The sequence below is a fragment of the Acomys russatus genome, chromosome 23 (genome assembly GCF_903995435.1).
Source record: "Acomys russatus chromosome 23, mAcoRus1.1, whole genome shotgun sequence".
Classification (NCBI taxonomy): Eukaryota; Metazoa; Chordata; class Mammalia; order Rodentia; family Muridae; genus Acomys; species Acomys russatus.
This window is the reverse complement of record NC_067159.1, coordinates 17,886,256-17,910,265: the sequence shown is the minus strand read 5'-3', so window position 1 is coordinate 17,910,265 and position 24,010 is coordinate 17,886,256. Positions and strand designations below refer to the sequence as shown.

General features: G+C 40.5%; 1 protein-coding gene across 1 annotated transcript in view; it reads left to right on the top strand.

The window, feature by feature from the left end:
* Slc30a7 (solute carrier family 30 member 7) overlaps nt 1-24,010 on the top strand; it is a 66,068-nt gene that overhangs the window by 8,520 nt on the left and 33,538 nt on the right. The window contains exons 3-8 of the mRNA XM_051165495.1: nt 6,405-6,518; nt 9,841-9,928; nt 10,568-10,694; nt 13,307-13,444; nt 19,645-19,695; nt 21,931-22,066. Of these exons, the coding sequence (XP_051021452.1) occupies nt 6,405-6,518; nt 9,841-9,928; nt 10,568-10,694; nt 13,307-13,444; nt 19,645-19,695; nt 21,931-22,066 (654 nt within the window). The remainder of the gene's footprint in view (nt 1-6,404; nt 6,519-9,840; nt 9,929-10,567; nt 10,695-13,306; nt 13,445-19,644; nt 19,696-21,930; nt 22,067-24,010) is intronic.

The following is a 24,010-nucleotide window of genomic DNA, read 5'->3' as shown; positions in this document are numbered from 1 at the left end:
GTATATCAGATGTTTCTAGTCTCATATTAGGGAGATATAAGCCTGAGTCCCAGGTGTCCCCAGGGTTGGTGCTCCCCAAGGAATCGGGCCAACTTCATGCAGGTGGTTTGCTGGTGAGCGTTGACATCTCCTCGGCTGTTGAAGCATCATCCTCATCTCTGCCTTGGTCTCCTTGTGTGTGTCTTCCTCCAAGTTTCTAGGTCTTTTAAATAAAGATACTAGTCAAGACTCACTTACGATCTCCTCTTAACCAAGTACATCTGCACTGAACCTGTCTTAACAAAGTCACATTCTGGATACTGAGGGCCAAACTTTAACATGGGACTTCTGTGAGGAAGGACACAGTTCCTGACAGTGTTTTATTAGATAGATAGATAGATAGATAGATAGATAGATAGATAGATAGATAGACTGAATCAGTAAATATTTACTAATGTATAATTATCTAGAAAGTATCTTATTTTTAGAGACTGATTTATGGTTGGTTAAGAGCAATATATAAATTAACATATACATTAAGAAATAAAAACATGGCCTGAGCTGATGGAACACCCCCTAATTGTATGTAGCCTCCTGATTTCTGATGTAGAATATATAAACTGCTTGCAGCTCATTGTCCTTGCTGGAGTGAGATTTTTTGATGATGTGGTAGTAGTCGTCTTGGGGACAACCACACTTGAACAAGTAAGCCCTCACTCATGGTCTGCAATAAAGAACTCATTGGCTGTTTCTTATAATTACCAATAAAGTCATTGGCTCCTCACACTGGACTTAGGTAGAACTGTGCTTCTTTCGCTTGTTGCTGTTTTCTTTCTTTCTTTCTTTCTTTCTTTCTTTCTTTCTTTCTTTCTTTTTTTTCTTTTTTTTTTTTTTTTGTTGTTGTTGTTTTGTTTTCTTATAAGGAGGAAGTATGTCTCCTCTGGGAAAGTGTTTCCCCAACACTTGGCAGAGCTGGCCAAAGATGAGTTTAGGAAGAGTGATGGTATCATTCTTCCTGAGCTGAGGCTAAGCTATCTGAGAGTGGCTCATGTGCAGGAAGAATTCAGTTATGGCTGTTTCTCCATGTGTGAGGAGTTGTGTGCCCCTTTGCAGTAGCAGCAATCACAGTGTCCAGATTCACTTAATGAGATGTGTAACTGAAGCCAAGATGGCTGCCCCGAAGGAAATTTACTTGTATAAAGGAGGAAATAATAATAACAGGAAAAGGACATAAGGCTAGCCCATCTGGGTTAGCCTCTGATATGCAAAGGAAAGTTGAAAAAGGATGAAGTTGAAGTGTTATTTGCCAGTTCTTAGGGCTTCGGGGACTGAAGTCAAGAGGGTACAGCTCAGGTTTGTGGTAAGAAGCTCATCCTGGGATCCAGAACCTCATAACTCAAGAGGAAGAGTTGGGTAGTAAACAGTTAAAACTTGAAGTGAAGGAGAGAGGTGGTGGATGAGACCCAGTGTCCCAGGCAAGATGAGGCAATTGTCACCAAGAAAGGCGGATTCAGCAGTGAGCCTGGGACTAGGACAGAGCTTTAGTGCCTCTGATGAGACTCACTGGGCCTGCTGCTGTGGATAGATGGAAGACATGACAAGCATTTCCAGACAGGGTGGCCAGAGCACTGGTGGGCGAGGCCCGCTGTAAGCCCTATGTTGAAGTGTAGGTGTATTGGTCTCCTGTAGAGGAGTGTTAATTTAGAACATGGCTGCTCTGGCAAGAGATCACATCCAAACATCTTGATCAGGCTGGAATACAAACATGCCTGTAATCCAGGAGACAGGCAAAAAGATCTGAGTTCAAGGCCAGCCTGGTATAAAGAAGTATAGGGCAAAGAAAAGCTTAGGTCCAGGCGCAGTGGTACACGCCTTTAATCCCAAACGAAGGTAAAGTTAGTTTGTAGAATGAAGCACCTATGTTTGAAAGTGATGTCTAATTGATTAGCAGAAAAGGTGACAAATCAGAGAAGATTCCTCACAAGGAGAGGAAAGGGAAGCTACTTAAGAAACAGTTTTACCAGAACAGTAAGAGAGATGGATTACAGAGAGAGAACGCAGGTGAAGATGGAACCAGCCAGAAAATGAGAAGAACCCAGAAGATTAGGGCAGATTTCTGAGTTAGTTTAAGGCTAAGCAGAGCAATTCAAGACCAAGAGAGAAGCCAACGTAAATAATTCAGCTGGGAGAGGAGTTTGAGCCAGAACAGCTGAATTGTACCAGCCAGCCCAGAGCTCAAAAGAACAAGTAAAGGTGAGCTTAGAAGCTGAAAACATTCTAGGCCTAGGTTAGTTACGTTGTTAGGAGGCTAGAGCTTCCGGGCTAGGCAGTAAGCCTCCCAGACAGCAACTGAAACAGGAAAATAAAAGTTACTTTTACAGTCTCTGTTTATGTGGTGGTTATTTCCCAAGCCTTAGATTTGGTTCAGTTGGTCACTGCTTTTATCCCAGCCCCCACTGTTTTGATTACTGTAATGCTGATGCTTTTGAACTTGGGAAATACAAGTCCTCCATCTCTGCCCCTCTTGTTCAAGAGTATTATGTTTTATATAGAACTATTGCTTTTTTTAAAAATATGAGTTAAAATTTTTAGGTTTGTTTACTTTACATGTGTGAGTGTTTTGCCTGCATGTGTGCATGTGTACTATGTACTTGCCTGGTGGAGGTCAAAAGAGGGTGTCGGATCCCCTAGAACTAGAGTTACAGGTGGTTATGAGCCACCCTGTGGGTGCTGAGAACTGAACCCAGATCCTCTGAGATGGCAAAACAAATGTTTTAACTGCTGCAATATCTCTCCAGCCCTCATGCTTCTTTTAATATGATTTCAACCCGGACTTGACTCTCTTAATAGGTACTAAATTGGAAATGTACCTCCTTTGGGGAAGTGTGGACTTTGAGTTCTTGCTGAGGCGTCACATGTACTGAAGATGGTGCAGAGCTGAGCACTGTCCCTGAACAACAGAAACCCACACCTTCAGGAAGCTTTGCTTAGTGCAGAACTGAGGGTTAAGAAATATTGTTGTGTGGGTGTAGGGTGTAGCTAGCTCAGTGGAGAACATGTATTTGGTGTGTTTGAGTATAGGTTCAGTCACAAACACTAAAAAAACATTTTTTTTGGTCTTTTCATTTATAAACATGAAAGTCTTTCCATTTATTTAGGCAATCTTTAATTTCATTCATATTTTGTAGTTTACAGAGTATAAGTTTTAGAATTTGTTAAATTTTATCTTTTAAAACATTAATTTTTCTTTTGAGTGCTGTTGTAAGTGGAAAATTTTTCATTTAACTTTTGTTCTTTGTACCATGTAGGAATGAAAATTATTTTGATGTTGACACAATGATCAATTTTCATATATTAAATCATCCTTGTGTTCTTGGGTTTTGTCACACTTGGTCAGGACATGTTTACTCTTTAGTGTACTACTAGCTCTGTCTGCTGGTGTCTTGTTGAGGGTTTTTGGATTCATATTTACAAGAGGTACCTTCCTCATAATGGGTTTGCTCTTAAGCTGACACTGGTCTTGTCCTAGCTTCTGTTTTGTCCAAGTATTTGTGAAATACTGATGTTAATTATGTTTCTAAATGCTTGTGTATTAGTGAATCTAGGACTGGCATTTTGTTGTCAGTTGCTAGTGCTGGAAGCTTTAGTACAACTAAGTCCATGTTTTCTTACCATAGGCTTCAGATTAACTTTCAGACAGATTGATGAGATTAGTCGCCTCTCAGTACTTGTTTTTAGATAATGTGTTACCATATGGTTCATAATTTTTCCTTATTATTCTTTTCAGTTCTGTAAAGTCAGCAGGGTCCCTCTTTATTCTTGATTTTTAGTGGGTAAGAATGTTTTTGTTGTTATGTTTTTTTTTTTTTCTTTTTTGATGAAGATTCTCATTCAAAATTTTCACTGTGTACCAAGTTGGCCTCAACTGCCCCCCAGCTTCTGAGGTCTGGGATTACAGCCTCCCGCCTGGTGCTTGAGTCTTTTTCATGGATCAGTTGATGTAAATGTGCCAATATCCTTGATCTTGTCAAAGAATCAACTCTTGGTTTAGATCATTTTTCCCTTTAAAACAATTCTCACTTGTCCTTAAAGATAGTAGGAGTAAGCCAAACTTCTTTCTCATTGTTTGGACATGTTGCCATATTCTGTTATGACTTGGATCATTTCCAATAAGAATAATCTATGACTCTTACCGTTTTTTTCTTTTTCAGTTTTCTTCTTTTCCCTTTCTTTTTGGTGTTCTTTGTAAAGTGTATAGGGTGTCCCTCCCCCTGTTGATACTCGCTAATTATCCTAGATCATGAATCACTTTCCTTCATGTAGTTTGGATAATTCCCAACTACTTCATATGATTCTTTCATGTAAAATTTCAGTCTATGGGAGTTCTCTTTTTGTTCATGAATGTTCTACAGTTCCACACCTTATCTTTAACACATTAATTATTTTTGTATTTGTGTTTTGTCTGTGCACCAATGTGTGCCTAGTGCACACAGAGGTCAGAAGAAGGCGTTGGATCCCCTGGAACTGGAGTTACAGGAAGTTGTGAGCCACTATGTGGGTGCTTAAAATTTTAATCTGGTGTTTTTAACTGCTAAGTTGTCTCTTTAGCTCCTAATCATACTTATTTTAAAGTGCTCTGATAGTTCTAATATCTGGGCTATTTCTGGTTCTGATTCTGTTGCTTGCTTTAATTCTTGACAGGGAGTCTTTGATAGTGTTCCTCACCTTGTCCCTTTACATATTTTACATAATTATGTTTTATTGGGTCTGGAGTCACACAAACTAACCACCAAGGACACCTTGTAGTAGAGCAAAAAGTTTACTTGCTAAGCAATAGTTACTGGCTCCTGGGGAAATGGCTTGAATATTGGGATTGAGAACTGCGACCAAGAACAAGCTTGTTACAGTCTGTTTGTTTGTTTGTTTGTTTGTTTATTGTTACAGTCTTTTTATAGCAGAAACCATAAGCAGAAAAGCATGTGCAGGAAGCGGGAAGGCGAACTTATCAGGACTGGTCCGTGCCAGGACTTGTTTTTAGCAAAGCAGGAGTCAGCAAGGTGTGATGGGAGTCAGCAGGAGCAGTCTGTCTCTGGACTAGGACCTCCGTCTGTCCCTTTGTTCTCCCAGAGCTGCAGGCCTGTGTGTGTTAAGATGGGGGACAGGCCTATCATAGAGTCTGGGTTGTTAGTCCTTTCAGTTTCATGGGGTAAATATGTATTACATATTGAGTATTATATTTAAAATAAAGCCTGAGGTTTATAGTTATTATGTCCAGAAATGGTCCAACTGTGTTTCTTCCTGGCTGTTACTGTGGTAGGGCTTTGAAGGCAATGTGGTCAATAGTTGGTTTGGGTTTGAGTTTGGGGATTTGCTTTTGCTGATTAATTTCACTAAGTGATAGTTCATTTTTTCTGGTGGTTCCTACTGACCTATGCTTAGTGTAAAATTTAGAGTATTAGAGTACTAGAGGGTTTTCATGATAATTGTTCTGTTCTCAGCTTTCAGCTAGTCTGTACCTGCACTGCAGCCACATCTCTCTGTGGTCCTGGTAAATTCCTCTTGCCATGTCACGAGCTTAGTGAAGACATGGTGGCGAGTTCTACTGCAGCTTTAGACTCAGGCTGTCCTAGTTCAGTGAGTGTCAGAGTTCACCTGGTCATTCCTTGTTTCTTTCAATAAAAAGTAGAGGCTTGTTAAACCCATGGTTCTGGAGGCTGTGAGGTCCAGTATGAAGGTTCTGGCATCTGGTGAAAGGGCCTTCAACAGAGCTGGTGTCTGTTCATGTTCCCGCGTCTCATCCTCCTTACCCTGTCTTCCCTCCACAACCAATAGCCAAGAGCTGGGAGCAAGGCAGTTAATAATAACAGATTTGGGGTTGAAGAGATGACTCAGTGGCTAATAGCATTTGCTGCTCTTGCCAGGGACCCGGGTTCAATGTCCAGTGTCCACATGGCAGCTAACAATTGTCGGTAACTAGGGATCTGACACTCTCTTCTATCCTCCATGGCCGTCAGTCACACATGGGGTCCACATACATACGTGCTGGCCGTCATGCACATAAAATAAAGCAAATAAATCTTAAAAAAATGATAATGATAGCAGACTTCTTTTGCCCCAGGATAAGAGCCTCTTCCAGAGTCCCACAATGGCAGTGCTTTTATCTACCCCTCTTGATAACAGTTGACCTTAGCTTGTTACCAGACAGTGAGCAATTGCCATCCTGCTCTAGCACATGGCTATTTTTGTTTGTTTGTTTGTTTGTTTTTTCCATTTTCAGCTTTGGACTTTTAGTTCATTGGATGCGTCTGTGTATCATATTTGCATGTTGCCTTAGAAGGTAATTCTGGATGGGCCTTAGTTTTTAGGGAGAATGGTTTACTGCTTGCTTCTTATTATAATGTACCATTATATTTGTTCTTTTTCAGCCTAGGCTTGATCTCCGACTCTTTCCACATGTTTTTTGATAGTACTGCCATATTGGCTGGATTGGCAGCTTCTGTTATTTCAAAGTGGAGAGATAATGATGCTTTCTCTTATGGGTAAGACTTTAAAATACTTTTCTTGATATAAGTTACATGGAAAAATATACAGCTCTTAGGGCCATGTGGTTTTACAAGTTGAATTTACTTGTGTGATTGGAGCTCTTAACACCTGCCTCCGGCTTCTTCTAGTTCTTCTTCTACACCTCCCTCACAGTTACCTTTTTACTTCCTGGATTAGCTTTACCTGTTTTAAAAGTATATGGAGGAAGGAAAGCGAAGTGGGAAATGATGTAACTATAATCTCAAAAATGAAAGAAATAGTTTTTAAAAAATATATGATTAGAATCTGTAGTGCAGCTTTATTCATATACAGACTCTTCTGCTTGGCAGATAAACCCTTAGTTTACCAAAGGAATCTAAGAGAGATGGGTTGTGGCTGCATAAGGGTTTCCTCACAGCGTATTTTTCAGACCAAGAAAATCATGTGAAACCGATCATATTTGTTTTCTTTACTGAAGAAATACTTAACTGTTACTTATCTAAAATTACCGGTATTTCATAACATGGTTTTATTTGTCTTTTTAGCTTTGTTCTTATGTATGGTGATCTCCATCTCTCTGATTTGTACTCTCAGCCACATACCATGCAAGGACTTTTGATGAACCAGATTAGAGGCAGAAGTGGCTTCCTGCCCCCACTGAGCGGGGAAGCAATTGGTTTTTCATTATTTGATTTAAGCTTCCTGATTTTTTCCTGTTTTGAGCTCATAGAACATTTCCTAGTTCTGTTCGTGTGGAAGTAGAGATGAGGACTCATCCCTTTCCACCTGTCTCATGCCTGTTAATTCCTTCCCTGCATGTCCCTGCTCACATCCATCCTCCGCAGTTGCAGTTCCTCTTTGCTCCCACTCCTGCTGCTGGCATCTCTCCTGACTCCCTCTGCCCCTCCTCCTGCACGCTCTCCTGCTTGCCTCTCTCTCACTTTTGCTTACACCCGCATATCCTCATGCTCATCTCTCCGACCGACTATCTCTCTCTCCCCACCCTCCCCCTCTCTCCCTCTTAGCCTGTTTTCTCCACACCTTTTCAGTCTGCGCTTGTACTTGCACCCTCATTTTGCCTTGGCTGAAGAGTTCACACATGAGGCATGCTTAGCAGTCTGCTTTTACAAATTACACGTTTTAATTCTAAGACTCACTCTGTTCAGGTAAACATAATCATCTATGATCATTTGTCTGGTTTTTCTTCTTCATTTTAAACCTATAGCCAGGTACAATAATATGCTAAAGCTAAGTCAGCAGTTTATTAGAATGCGTGAAACATATCTACCAAACTAGAAATTAGGAACCAAAAGATGCCTAAAACTTTCTTGCCTTTGATCTTGAAATTCAGTTAACTAAGGATAAAAGGCTTTCCGTCTAGTATTAGCTATGGGACTAGAGAGAGAAATTAAACTTGGTTTGAAGAATAATCCTGCTGATTTATTAGATAAATCTCTTTTAGTGTACATTATAGAAAACTGATTGTATATTATTTGAATTTAATAAACTTTTCTCCACAAAAGTACATGCTTTAGCAAATAACACATGCATTTAACTTCTTGTATTCCTTTGAAGATGGAGTGTGAAATTTGTACTGTATTAGATCAACTAGATGAAATGAACTCAAGCATAACTGGATAGAGAACTTGTAAAGAGTTTGTTCAGCCTGGCATGATTGCATATGGTTGTGTGCCCAGAACTTGGAGATACTTTCAAGCCCAACTGAGCCTCCATAGTGAGTTCCAGAGCAGACTGAGAGGGCTTCTACACATGATGATCTTCTATCAGAAAATAAAATGTTCTCTTTACTTAAAAAAATGTTTTTATAACAAAACATTACATTTAGAAGTTGACATAGAAAGCTAAGGTGATTTATGCATTTGATCCCAGCACTTGGGAGGCAGATACAGGCAGATCTCTATGAGTTTGAGACCAGCCTGGTCTATAGAGGGACTCCTAGGACAGCAACTCAGGAGCCTGATGCTGGAGTGAAAGCCTACTAGCACAGAGAGGCGGAGAAAACACCCAGCTGACCTTCCTCCTCAGCCACTGTCCCAGAAGGAAAAAGCCTCTTCTCCATGCTATCTTAAAAACTCTTCAAACTGAAAGCCCCTCCTTTCTACTTCCTGTGTTTCTCTCTGTCTGTCCTCCAGACTTCCTCTCACTCCCTGAGGTTTTTTTCTATGTCCACTCCCTATCAACTGGTTGCTTGCTCCACCTCTTGTTATATGAGTAACTTTATTTAACCCTGTTTACAATAAACAGAAAGCTCTTGGATTAAAGGTGTGTACTAGGGCTCAACTACATCACAGCTAGAAATATACTTTTCCAGTATATAATTTTTGGGTTCACAGTGTGATCAGATTCTAAAAAAAAAGAAAAGGAAGAAAGAAAGAAAGGTAGTAAAGGCTTTCTTTACTTGTTTTGTTTTTAAGAACAGACTCCTTACATAATGTAGCTTGGCCTAGACCTTGGCATCCGTGCTGGGGTTGCAGGGACATGCTACCCAGTATCTGGAAAAACAGTTTTGGTGCTTTGTAGTGTTGAGGAAGGTCTAGCTGACATGAACACACTTTGACACATGTTTAGCTGTGTACAAATAGGAAGTTAAGGTTGGTTCCATGGCTTTAGCCAAACGTGCCTTGTAGAAAAGTGAAATCCTTTTGCAGTGCTTCACCTCAGTGGGAAGGAGAAAACTGTTGACTCCAGAGATAAAGGACAAGCACTTAAAAATGGCTTCTTAGAATGATGTGGAAATAGAGTTAATGTTAAACATAGAAAAATAGAAGTTTAGGCTGAATATGTTCATTTCAGAAAAAGATAACAAGCAAATGTCAAGTCACCTCTGGCATGATACAGGGACTCTTGAACCTCACTTGGGACCAGAGCTCCATTTCCTGAGGGGTTCACAGCTGCAAGGTACAGAGCAGAGTGCGAGTTCTCAGGGAAGGTGACATACATACACTCAGAACCTGACTTCCTACATACGCTCTCTTACTTTCTCGGGACCATTTTTTCTTTGTCCCCTTGCCTGGTCTTGTCCTCTGTGCAGTAGCGACTTGAGATTACATTTCTGTGACAGCCTTTCTAAGCCCACTTATTATCAGGAGGCCTTTTGCCTTCTGGAAGTCTGTGTGTTGTGTGGCATTCTCTATTAAATATGAATCTTGGTATATTAATATTCTCATTTGTTTTGCAGTATTATATGAAATGTATTCTCTAAATACAAAGACTTTGTTAGTGTTTAAAAATTAGGTAATATGGTTTACAGTCTCTGAAATGCGTAATTCCTTGGGATTTTAAGAAGTACGACTCACTGTTGACTTTGTTCTTCTTTAGGTATGTTAGAGCGGAAGTCCTGGCTGGCTTTGTGAATGGGCTGTTCTTGATCTTCACCGCTTTCTTTATTTTCTCAGAAGGAGTTGAGGTATAGTAGATCATCATTAGAGTCAGAAAGTGACCTTTTTTTTTTTTTTCAATGAAAATGGCTTAAAGATTATAATAGTAGTAGCGATTTTTCAACTGTCATTTATTGAGATTTGTCTTGGATTAGACAAAATATTATGTGTGTACAGGACTTATGAAATATTTCAAAAATACATATGTATGAAATATCTTGAGGTAGAAAATAATGGAATGGTAGCACCATGCAATCTGTTAATGAAGTGTTGCCGCTGAGAGGTAGAGGTGCAGTCTGGGTAATGATCCTTTATGAATTGTTCTTAAAGCCATCTAGAACCTGACAGCTCAGCTAGTGAACTTTTAATGCTTGGTTTTCACTTTCTAAGACTGGAAGGGAAGTGTGAGGATTAGTAAACTTACAGAGAGCAGGAGGAACAGGTTTGGGAGCAAATCTCCTCATACATCTTTACTGTATTTGGAAACAGTGATTGTTCCTTGTCTACAATATGTCAATAGCAGTTTCAGCTATCTCAACCATTGGCAGGTGGTTCTAAACACTTTTACTTCTGAAAGTGACTAAAATTGTAGTGCAGTACTATATTGCCACCAGCTGGTCAATCTGGAATTGTGTCAACGTTGCCTCTTTGTATTGTGTGTTTTCTAGAGAGCACTGGCTCCTCCAGATGTGCACCACGAGAGACTGCTGCTTGTTTCAATTCTTGGATTTGTAGTAAACCTAGTGGGAATATTTGTTTTTAATCATGGAGGTCATGGACATTCTCATGGCTCTGGTATGATGGTTAGAACTATTGTCCCTTCGTTTTTTAACGTGTGTGTGTGTGTGTGTGTGTGTGTAGTTCAGAGGACAACTTGGGAGAGTCTGTTCTTTCCATCTTCAGATTGGGGGCAGATATCCTTCTCAGTTCCCATTTCTTCTTTTGATTCTTGTATCTCTCTATCTCTATGTCTGTCTCTCTGTCTGTCTGTCTGTCTATTTTGCATGTGGCTGTCATGTTTTAAAGTTACAAAAGTATGCTGTCTGGATACTCAGAAGTGCCTTCTTGACTCAGCCCTGTACCTCCTCGTAGCCCTCCATCCCAGTACATATCAGAGCTTTTATGCATGTTATCATATTCTTATGAACCTCTCCAGACTTCTGTAGCTCACCTGATTATGTAATATTTAATTCATATTAAAACACAGGTATCAGAAAACCACAAATTTAGTTACTAAGTTAACGTGTGTATATATTTATAATTTACTATATGTGTTTTTATGATCCTTCCATTGATAGGTGTTGATCTACTACCTTGCATTTTTTATTTATGAAATTGCTTATTGTAATGAGCTCACATTGTCAATAGCTGCAGAAAACTCCATTGTATGAAGTCAGGCGTAGTGCATGCCTACAGTGCCAGCACTTGGGAGACAGAGGCAGGAGGAGTAAGGGTAGCTTCAGGCTTACCTGTTGTACATGGTGAATTCCAGGCTACCTAGGGTACATAGTGAGGTGCTGTCTCAAGCACAAAGGAAAATAAGAGTCAAAACAAACAAAAATAACCCCAAAACCCCCAAATCAGCCTCCCTCCCCACCCCCACCATCAAAACCCACCCCAAAACAGAGGGAATAAGAGAGCACGTGAAGCTGGTGTGTTGCACAGTTCTGATGTAGAACATTTCCATCACCACAGAGAGTTCTTTTAGTTCAATGCTTTTCGTTTTCAGTTGCCTCCCGAAATGACTGTCATTCACATCCACTTCTAGAAACAAAGGCAATAGCTGCTTCTCCATTGTTTTTCCCCACTCTGTTTATGTTACAGTGTTATTTACAGTACTGATACTTTCCTTTGTTTTGTGTTGTAAACATCTTTTCCCAGTCGGTGCTTGTATTTAAGTTTTTTTAAAAAATTTTTTTTATTAATTTATTTTTGTTACATCTCAATGGTTACCCCATCCCTTGTGTCCTCCTATTCTTCCCTCCCTCCCATTTTCCCATTATTCCCCTCCCCTATGACTGTTCCTGAGGGGGATTACCTCCCCCTGTATATGCTCATAGGGTATCAAGTCTCTTCTTGGTAACCTGCTGTCCTTCCTCTGAGTGCCACCAGGTCTCCCCCTCCAGGGGATATGGTCAAATGTGAGGCACCAGAGTACATGTGAAAGTCATATCCCACTCTCCACTCAAGTGTGGAGAATGTTCTGACCATTGGTTAGATCTGGGTAGGGGTTTAAAGTTTACTGCCTGTATTGTCCTTGGCTGGTGCCTTAGGTTGAGCGGGACTCCTGGTCCCAAATCTGCCTATCATAATGTTCTACTTGTAGGTTTCTAGGACCCTCTGGATCCTTCTACTTTGCTATCCTCCCATGCTTCTCTCATTTAGAGTCCCAATAGGATTTTTATATAGGGGTTAATTGGTATTTCCTCTGTGATGGCTAGCGTTAATTGTCACTGACACCATTATCTTCTGGGAAGAGTCTCAGTGAAGGGCTGTATATATGAGGCAGGCAATGTGGCAGCACCGTTCCCTAGGCCGAGGTCCTGAAATTGACCTTAGCAGCAAACGAGTGAGCTCAGCTGTGGATGTAACATGAAGTTCCCGTTTTGTCTGAAACCTAGCAGTGCAAGCTGAAATAAACCCCTTTCTCTCCATAGTTGCTTTTACTTTTTACCTTTTTCCGGATATTTTGTCACAGTAACAGAATGAAAGGACAACGTAGTCTGATCTTTGTCTTAATTTTTTTTGTATGTATATTTTCTTCTCTGTTTCAGGGATTTCCTCTTCTAGGGCCATGAACACCAAATCCTCTGTACTGGTTCTTTTGTTTTGTTTTGGTTTCTTGCCACCCAGTTTGTTCTTCCATGTACTTATACTTTATTCTTTGTAATAAGTGAGTTTGAGATACTTCCGACTTAGGAGGAATAAGCATCTTTCCAGTCCTTTTTTAAAGGAAACTTTTGATGATTGTTGGGGTGTGTGTGTGGGCGGGGACAGGGTAACAGCATCTAGTTCAGATGGTTAGTAAGTTAATTCAGTAGGAACAACAACTCTGCCCAGAGTCTGTTGGTTCCCTCATCTTTCTTTATTATTGCTGAAACGCATGCTTGTAAGCCTTCAGCATAGTCTCCCGCTAACTGGCTTGTGCCATTTTCTTTACATACAGACTTGTGAACACAAACTCTGTGCCTTTGTAGTTATCTTGCCAGTTTTTATTTTTCTTCGTGTGGGTTTGAACTACTCTTTAGTGTCCTTTGATTTGCCCCAAAAGCCTTTTAATATTTTGAGGGACAGGCTTTTCTTTATCTGCTGCACCAAATCCCGAGACAGGATTCCTCTAACTAGTGTTATCATAATCAGTTATGCATTTTTACATATCTCTTGTTCAAATATTCTTTGTCTCCTAGGCCATGGACACAGCCATTCCCACTTTAACGGTGCTCTAGACCACACCCATGGCCATGACGATCATTGCCATAGTCACGAGGTCAAACACGGACACAGCCACGATCACGCCCACGGGCACGGGCACTCGCATTCTCACGGTGAGTGCAGCCAGCACACCTGCTGAGGGCTAGCCCTCCAGACAAGATGTGTGAGGTAACGCTGCCCAGCTAGAATGGTCTGTTGAACAGACTTGTATTCAGCCGCTAGTGATTTGTCTAACTGGTTTCCAGGGTCAAGCAGGCAGTGGATTTAATGTTTTCTGTTCTTTTTTCAGTGAATATAATAATAAAATGCTAGTATTTTGATTGTGTAAATGGGCAACAGTTGAAGCTTTGCAAATAAAAATTGTGATTGTTTTAAGTCTGACAAGGCCTTTTGTAGTATATATATGAAAATATTAGAGATTTTTCAATTTTTACTATAACTGTTTTGCTGACTGCCTAATATTTACTTCCGTGTTCTTTCAGAACTCTTTCTGAATAAGAGTAGATACTAAGTTATAAAGTATTTATGAACATATTTTATTTCAGGTCATTTATTCCGAGTTATGAGTGTAGGTGTGACTAGAACTGCTTAGGTAGCACAATCTGAGCACACCCTTGAATAAATCATGCTCTTAGAGGTACTGGCCATATGGACAGAATACGAAAGCTTTACGTGTGAAAAACAATGAAAAGAGCCTTGAAGATTGTGTATTCTATGACCCAATTCTATAAATCTTCCAAGTTTCAAAATTCCTTTATTGAAATACGGTTGGTAAACCAAATGCTGTGCACGTTCAGGGCTCATCTCTCATCTCGGGTAAGCTTACCCTTTGGAGCCATTGCCTCTGTTTAAGCTGCAGACATCACTACCAGATGTTTCCTCCCACCTCTTTATTACCACCGAGTGCTCAGAGCTTAAGCTGTTACAGGAGCTCAGAAGGTAAGGCTGAGTAGGAAAGTGCGGACAAAGGTGGCTTGGCCTGTGAAATGTAGCGGGAAGGAAAGACTCCGTTGTGACCACTCATGATATTTTGGATTAAGAATCTGTGGAACTGAAGCTGTTGCTTTATTGGGACAATTGATGCTAACACTGGCATTCAGTGGCCTTTATGGCACAGTTCCAAATACCTGACAATCCTCCCCAAACATGATGAAGCCCAACTAATAACCTAGTTTGTTTTCTGTTGCTGTGATAAAGACCATGACCAAAACCAACTTGGGGAAGGGTTTATTTTGCCTTACAGGCGACACTATATCAGCAAGGGAAGCCAAGGCAGGAACCTGGAGGCAGGAACTGAGGCAAACACACGCACTGCCTCTGTGATTTGACACTATCAGCAAGGGAAGCCAAGGCAGGCACCTGGAGGCAGGAACTGAGGCAAACGCAAGCACTGCCTCTGTGATTTGACACTATCAGCAAGGAAAGCCAAGACAGGAACCTGGAGGCAGGAACTGAGGCAAACGCACGCACTGCCTCTGTGATTTGACACTATCAGCAAGGGAAGCCAAGGCAGGAACCTGGAGGCAGGAACTGAGGCAAACGCAAGCACTGCCTCTGTGATTTGACACTATCAGCAAGGGAAGCCAAGGCAGGAACCTGGAGGCAGGAACTGAGGCAAACACACGCACTGCCTCTGTGATTTGACACTATCAGCAAGGGAAGCCAAGGCAGGAACCTGGAGGCAGGAACTGAGGCAAACGCAAGCACTGCCTCTGTGATTTGACACTATCAGCAAGGGAAGCCAAGGCAGGAACCTGGAGGCAGGAACTGAGGCAAACACACGCACTGCCTCTGTGATTTGACACTCACCAGTCAGAGCCATAGAAAAATGCTTGAGCTCACATAGTCCAACTTCTTCTTATTTTCTCTATTTCACTTGCTTTCCAGAACTTCTTATTAGTGGAGTTTGCTTGTATACAGTCTTAACCATCACTGTTGCGCATCTAAGCAGTAAGGGATGGATATAGGGCTGGAGAGATGGTTCAGTTCATAAAGTGCCTGCTGCACGGGCACAAGGATCTGAGTTTGGTCCTTGGCACCCACATAAACAACCTGGGAGGCAGGAGGTGGTGGTGTGCCCTTGGAACTCCACCCTGGGCGAGTAAAACACAGGTGGATCCCTGATGCGCGTTAGCCAGATGTTCTAGCTCAGTGGTTCTCCGCCCTCCTAACGCTGCGACTCTTTAATGCAGCTCCTCATGCTATGCTGACTCCCATCCACGAATTTATTTTGTTGCTACTTCATAACTGTAATTTTGCTATTGTTATGAATTGTAATGTAAACATTTGACATGTAGGATATCTAATGTCCCAAAAGGGTCATGACCCACAAGTTGAGAACCACTGAACTCTAGCTGAATGGACGGGCTTCCGGATCAGTGAGGAGACCTTTCCTCAGAAAGCACAAATGCAGTGCAATGGGGGAAATCATGAGTGTTGACCTCAGGCCTCACACACCCATGCTAATGTGTATACAACACATAAAAATATTATATAAATCAATAAATAAACATAAACTTGAAATTATTCTTCCATGAACATAATATTTCACATTCAGAGGGTTATTTATTTATTTATTTATTTATTTTAGAGAAAGGGGTTTCTCTGCTGTCTTGGACTCACTTTGTAAACCAGGCTGGCCTTGAACTCAAAGTGATCTGCCAAATGCTGGGATTACATGCCCAGCTCAGAGGTTTCTTTTAACCAGAATTGTTGCAGTCATTAAGGACAACTGAAAGTTGTTTTGTCTCAAATTTTGTTAATTATGAGCTGTCAAGACAGCATTTTACTTGAAATATATTTCTAAGTTTTGTTGTTGTTGCTTGTTTTTCCCTGTTTTGTTTTTTGAGATAGGGTCTCACTTTGTAGTGCAGGTTGCTCAGAACTCACTATGTAGCCCAGGCTGGCCTCCATCTCATTGCAGTTCTCCTTCCTCCACCTCCCAGGTGCTGAGGTTAAAGATGTGAGCATTTTAAAATTATGCTATAGATAAATAATGTGGGCATAAGCCTGGGTTTGGCATAAACTTTAGGTGTTACAAAGGGATTTGCTAACTAGTCATTAAAGCCATCACTTTCTTAACTGTGACACTAACACTTCCAGGCCACCTGTTGTGTTGCTCTAGCAATGAGGCACTAGATTAAGAGTCTGTAGAGTCTGTAGTGTGAGCCTTTGTACTGAGTCTGTACAGTGTTTCCAGCCATGGTACGTGGTGGAGAGTCACTGGCCTAATTGGCCATTCTCTGGTCAGTTACTTCTGGTGTTTCCATCCTGGGCCCGTGGTCTACAAGAAATAGTCATTAATGCAGCCCAACACAAACTAGCAAGTGTAAAGCACTTTGTCCATTGTTGTTGTTGTTTCTCTTTTGGTGTGTAGCTTGATTGTATGGTTCTGCAGCATGAATATTACAGGTGTGAACATCCTGTGGTAGTAGGAAAAAGTTGACTCCACCTCATGTTCTGTGAATTTAGAAGCTAACTTTCTTATGTGTGCGACTCTTGTCCTTCAGTGGATTGAGTCTCCTGTGTCACTGATTTCTGTATAAAATTTTAGTAATGTTCTGGCACACAGATACTCTTTTGTGTTCCTAAATGTTTGCCTGTCATTTATACTCTCCAGGATGGGAACACTAGAAGTAATTGACCTGAGAACGGCCAGTGTGGCCAGCAATTCTCCAACAGATTCATGACTAGAAATGTTTTATAGACTCACTATATAAGGTGTTTAAATTGCTGGGTAAATTTTCTCCAGAGTTCACTCTCTTATGACTCCCATTGTGCACAATGCTTTAGTATCCCTCACTGAATGTGTTTGAGGGTTTGACTTTGTTCTGTATTTGGGGTGTGCTGCATGCTGTACTAGCTGGACATCTCTAATCTGAAGTCGAAAATCTTCCCAAATCTGGAGCATTTCACATATCAATATGATGCTCCAAACTCCAGGAATTCTAGATCACTGCACATCTTGAATCATGGCTGCTCAAGCTGGTTTGAAAGAAAAGACTAGAGATATGATTCTTCTTATTATAATTAACTATAAGAAGAATTTCTCCCTAATTTACTAGAAAAGGCATTTTTGCCTAGGTTTTGATAAACATGCATTTTGGAATATTGGGAAAACTTTAAAATTTACTTAGGTAATTTTGTGGGAGTTGAGTTAATACTATGACATTGCAATCGTTTTTGTAACTGCTCGGTAAATACCAAATATATTCTAAGAGCTTTATATTTCTTAACTTCTATAATTTTCTCATTATCCATTGAAGGAGCTATAACTGCTGTCCCCATTAACTAAGGCACAAAGAAATCACAGTAAATAATAAATTAAAAAGCTAGGATTTCAGACCAGCAAGGTGGCTCGGCTCACGTGCTGCCAAGCCTGATGACCTGAGTTTGGTCCTTAGAACCCACGTGGTAAAAGAAGAGAACAAGTCCCTCAGGTTGTCGTCACTGCCACATGTGTGTGTGTGCACACGTGCACAGTAAGTAAGTAACTGGAAAACAGCTAGGATTTAAACATCGGATCATACAGTAGAATATGTGAGAAAAAGGGCCTTGATTTTATTTTGCCTACGACCCTTGTGCATCACACTGAACTTTATATTTACTAGAACGTAGCACTGTGAGGCAGCTGTGCTGTTTTAAAGCTCTTAAGGCAGAGGTGCAGAAAGCAGGAGCCCAGTGGATCCTCTGCAGGTCCCATGTCAATGACATTCCCGTGCACCTAAAAGAGGCTTGCGGCTTGTACACCTTTATCTATGACTCACCCCCACGCACATCCCCAACTCAAGAGCTGAGGAAATAGTTAAGTTGTAGACTCAGAAAGCAAAAGAAACAAATTTGGAGAGTAACTAGCCAGCCAGCTTCTGCCGCAGACACCCTGCAACCAAGAGGACTGTGCGGTTAACTCAGTTGGGGTTAGTTGTTCTAACCATGTCAGCGGACTATCCCTTTCAAAATACTCATGTCAAAAATGACTTCTCTAGAGATGTTTCATACAGGCCGAACCTTGGAGATTTGCTCAGGAGCTGGACTTTCATAATGGCTACACGTTTGGCTGTCAGTAGGAGTTCCATGGCCCCTGCATCTTTCAGGAGGGTGCTACAGAACCGAGCCTTGCTTGTGCTGCCTCGTGCTTTTGTAGCTTTGCTCCATCATCCAGCACTTCCCAGGATGGTTCACTGCAGCAGTGCTCAGCTGTGCTGCCAGCCTGGAGCCAGTGCCTGGAGGTAGTGCCTGGAGCCAGTGCCTGGAGGTAGTGCCTGGAGGTAGTGCCTGGAGGTAGTGCCTGGAGGCAGGCAGCACTCATCACATCCACAAAGCTTGCCTGGTCTCGTGACGATCCTTCTAAACAAATGCTGCCCACCATTTTGCCACTTCTGTATGTTTTCTTGCTTCACTGTAAAACTGGTTGGTGGTTTTTGGCACAGTTAAATAGAGCTATTATGGTACTTTTTTATCTCTTCATCATAAAAAATTTATTTTGTTCTTGAAAAGGAATTTTACTAAGAGAATAACTCCCCCCTACACACACACACATTAACCTATTGAATATGTGACTGATCTAATAGTTTGAATTTTTTTTTTTGTATTATGCTTGGCAGCACGTGTGATTATGTCACATAAGTTGTCCACATTTCTCCTCACCCTTTCCCACAAAATAAGTTATCAATGAACCCATGTCCCTCCACAGTGTTTGCTTATGGACAACTCAGCTAGAATCCTTTGCAGCTTACCCACAGGCCCGTGGCACACAGCCTTCCTGTCCTTTGTGGCTCAGGGGCACATCTGTGGCAGTGACTTTGCTTCTGTGCTTATGGAAAAGGGGAAATGCTGCAAAAGGCAGGAGTTCAGTAAAATGGCTGCGAGTGGCACAGTCGAGTGGGTTCTGTTGAAGGCTGCTTCTCCACACTTACCCGCTGTCAGTCCTGGCTCTCATTCATGGACCTTTTCAAACTCCAAGTAGTAATTTCATTTTCTCTGAATGTTCCAATTGTGAAAGTATTAGAAGATATTTTACTGCTACAATATTGGTAGATTTTTCATAATATTTTAAATTTCTTGTGATTTTTTTTTTATTTCTAGTACAGTAATTTCTAGATTATTCTATTCTATTGTTACATTTTTAAATTGCCCTCACTAAATTCACCTCTATTCAATTGCTTGATTAAATTTTAAAAGGTAATTTTGTAGGTCTAATACGACTGTATATTCACACTCCCATCATACTGTTGAGCAGAAAGGACTCTGAGTTGCAAACATTTGATTAGGAATTGAAGAGATGTTTTAAAATAACTTCTCTAATTCTCTACAGATGGCCCATCCTTCAAAGAAACAGCAGGACCCAGCAGACAGATTTTACAAGGTATGACAAGAAATTGTGTGTTTTTTCATTTCACGAAACTGGCTTCACGGTTCTCTGTTGTCTGGAGAAAAAATTAGTACATGGTAGTCATATTTTAAATGTTATTTTTTCTAGTGAAGTCTCCCCACTCCATACACACACTGTGTTGAGTATATGGGCAATATTTTGTCACTTATCTATTCCTCAGATTTAATTTTTAAAAGGCAAGAAATGGAAAAACTCTGCTAAAGGTAAGTAGTAGGCCTGACTACAGTGACTCCAAGGTAGTATGTTTGCTTTCCTGGGATTATTACAGTTTTTCCAAGAATAGTATTCAATGTGTTCTTAAGTTGTAGGAAAATGTAGAACTAAAACTGAAATCCAGTGACACCTTTGTCATAGGTCATCAATTAATGGTGCTAAGCAGACGCTTAAATACCAGCTGGAGAAAGCCAATCTGTCGTCAACCAGTCCTTCTCAGTTTCCCCTAGACTGTATCCTCAAGCCTTCCAGAGTCCCAGCTCTCTGCTGCTTGCTTTTTTAAAAAATTTACTTATTTATTCACTTTACATCCTTATCCTAGCCCCATCCCTCCTCACCTCCCCCTCCCATCCTCCCTCCCTCTCTCCCCTCCCTCCCTGTCCTCTATTCCTCAGAAGAGGGGAGCCCCCACTTGTCTGGTTTTCTCATGGCTTTAGGCCCAGCCCCTCCTGCCCTGTTTCTCTCTACTGTTTCTTGGTCTAGTTCTTTCCTTTTGTGTTTCTTCATACTGCCTTCTAGTTGCCAATTTTCCCCTTTCAAAATATGTGAAATATATATGTGTGTGTACATAAATGTGTATATATGTATATGTATATATAATGTATATTATATATATAATATATATTATTCTTTGGTATTTAAAGTATTATATAGAAGCTGATTATTTATAAGTATTTACCAATGAAATGAATATTTCATTTTTATTTTCCAAACAATTGGAATACTTACAGAATAACTTTGGGGCTGGTGAGGTGACTATTAGGGCACTTGCAGCCAGGCATGACAACCTGAGTTCAATCTTTAGGCTCCTCGGGGTAGAATGAAGTAACTGACTCCCACAGGTTTTCCTGTGCCCTATGCACCTGTGCTGTGGCACTCATGTGTGCACGTACCTTAACACACACAAACAAAAAATTCTGCAGAGTGGTCTGCACAGGTTGAAAAGGAACAGGGGGTTTAAGGCAGGAGTGCTGTTTGCTGTGGCCTGCTGTAAATCACACAGCGACAAGTGAAGTGTCTTTTCCCAGCAGACATCAGTATTTAATGGGACTCAGTAGTGGTCAGATCGTAAGCTGCTACAACATTTCATTTGTTTAAATCTGCATACATTTACCTTCCACTGGTCCAGGAATGTGACATGAGTTTCTAAGTTGGTCACATGTCTGCCATCATAACTAGCTCCATGTAGAGCATTGATAGTGCTGAAGAGCCAGTGGGTTTTTCTGATAAAAGTACACTTAAATTTATACATAGTTTTGCTGTGTGGTGAATGTTGAGGGAGTTATTGTCTCAGGTATTTTAAAAAAGAATTGCACATGTAACCTTTCTTGAAATTGTACTGATTTCCTAGTCAAGTGTTAATTAATCTTCATGGTGTATTTGAGGTCTTAAGCAGTTAGCCAGCGACTTGCTGATCACTTAATACCAAGGGTTCATCCTATATTTTCCAGTCATTTAAAGGCGTTCAGATACCTGCTTTTTTGCATGCTGAATCTGAGCATAGGAACGAGTCTAGGTAGTGAAACTTTTTCTTTAATTAATATCAGATTAAGTAGAGTTATGAAATTCTAGTCCTAAAGCAATATTTTTAGTCACCAGCAGAGGGCTCTGTGTGTATATATATTCAAAATTAAAGTGCTTTCTTAACCAATTTTTTTCACCCGATGCCCTCCCTTTTCTTCCCAGAAGAAACTATTTAACCTTTGTCTTTTTAAAAGTAAGGGGTGAATGTTCATAAACAGCATTTAAAATTAATTTTCTCTAATCCTTCCCTTTTATTGGTTTACTAAGATCCAGTGTAATCTACCAGTTAGATGTTTAAACAGGTCAATATGAAACAGTTATGGCAGTTCATAAATATTCTGTTATGTAGTTACTAAGGAGTCAGTGCTCCTCCTTCCTGATTTTTTTCTTTGATATGTATGGAATTTTGAGTATAGTCATAAGAAATATTCCCACTTCACAATTCTAATTTCAACTATGCTTTCTTTCTAGGTGTATTTTTACACATTCTAGCAGATACACTTGGGAGTATTGGTGTAATTGCCTCTGCCATCTTGATGCAGAATTTTGGGTTGATGATAGCAGATCCTATCTGTTCGATTCTTATAGCAATTCTTATAGTTGTAAGGTAAGTGGCAAATTGTGTTACTATTCCTAAAATGAGAGAGGAAATACAAAACTACTTGCTTAGAGATCTACAGTGGAGATTATCATGTGGGTTTTCCTTTGGTCTTTAAAAAAAGTTCTATCCAGATTCTCTTTTTACTTTCACATTTTCATACATTTTTCATTTATATCTTGCTTGGAGTTTAAACATATTTTTTGGTTTTTAACATTTAAGCCTTTGGTCATAATTCAAATCTTAAACCATACACCATATCTATAGAATAAATGGCAATGCAAACTGCATTAACTAGAATATTATAGTTTATATCTAGATCTGACAGTGTTAAACTATGTTATCAGTGTTGCATCTGCTAAAACCGTCTTGAGTTAGATTCTTTGATTATTCTTTTTCTTCTCCTTCTCTGCCATGGTGCCAGTGCTTCATGAAGACATTTTATGTAGGGATGCTCATCCGCAGTGACTACTCAGGGCCCTGCCTTGTGTTGTAAACATTATTATCATCTATGATCCTTTGTCCTAAAACGCACTTTATTATTGGCTTCATTTCTACTTAAAAATGTAGAAATAAGTTCTTTTTCCCAGCAACATTTAATTATTTTAAAATATGCATGGTATGTGTCAGTTGGAATATTCCCCTTTCTCCGTGTCTCTACTTCCAGTAGAAGCTTTGTCGTGAGATGAGGACTGGGAGAAGGGGACTGTAAGGCTGTGACAGAGCTGAGTGGAGTCGACGTCATAGGTTGCAGTGGAATTGCAGTGCTAAAGTTAGAACTGGTTGTTTTTCAGTTTCTTCCCTAAAAATAGGACGTATATTTTAAACATGCAGATTACTCTTTTAACTATTTGCACAAGGGAGCAGGTGTTGTATGGAGGCCTTTCTAAAGCTCAGGATGCCTTTTCCTAATTCTTCGGAGGTCTTCCCACACTCCCTTGAGTTAGCTTGGATGTGACAACCTCCTGTCTTGCTGTTGGTGGCTTGAGTGGTGGCATTTGTGTTGTTGTGTACTATAGTCTTAGCTACTCTAATGGTCCTTAGAATTCCCTCTGTTCTGTCTCCACTCGTTGTCACCCAAATTCTGGCCCTTGTTGCTGTGGTTTGCTTGGATGGCCTCTTTGTCCTCTCTGTCTTCTTCTAGCCTTGTCATGCTGCCGTGACATTTCTTTGATGAGGATTCTGTGACATGCTACAGTTACCTTTTTCTTCTTTGCCTCTTTCTCTCAGAATAAAATTCAAAATCCCTAATGAGACTTCCTGGCACTGTTTACTCTTTAGCCTCCCCTCCCTCTCTGCTGCCCCTCCCCAGCTCACTCTCTTCTCCAGTGACAATCATTTATTTTCAGTCTTCTAGATATGTTATGAACTCTCTGCCTTCCTGTTTATATTTCCTCCCTCTAAGCTTTTCTTATATTTAATGACAGGTCCTTTCCCTCAGTCCTAGAGATGTGTGCACCCCAACTCCACATTCTCCCCATGAAAGCTTTATAAATTGTACCCCTTCAGGGAACTTTCACTGATTTGCCTCCCATGCTGTGTGAAGTCCTTCCCTGTAGCACCTTCTACCAAAGTCCCATTCCAAGGCATTTGGCTCTTTGTCTGGAGTCTGCTTGTGTGTCCCTGCGGCTCTGTGGGACAACTTGGTGTCCTACTATTTTTAAGTGGCCATAGGGTTCTCCTGGCAAAGAAATTGGAACACTTCAGATTGGAGTCACAAGAGCTTAGGCTTTTTTCAGCCTAAAGAATTACATTTCGAATATCAGGTTGGAAATTCTTTCTTTGTTATGTTCCTACTCATGTATTCTACAAACAAAAATAAATAATAAATAAATGCATATATGCATACAACAAACTTATCTTGCCATGATGTCTAGTACATTTTCAAAATCTGTATGAAGTGTCTTAAAGAAGTAGCTTCTTTGATCGGCCCTGAGGTCCCTACTGTTTTGA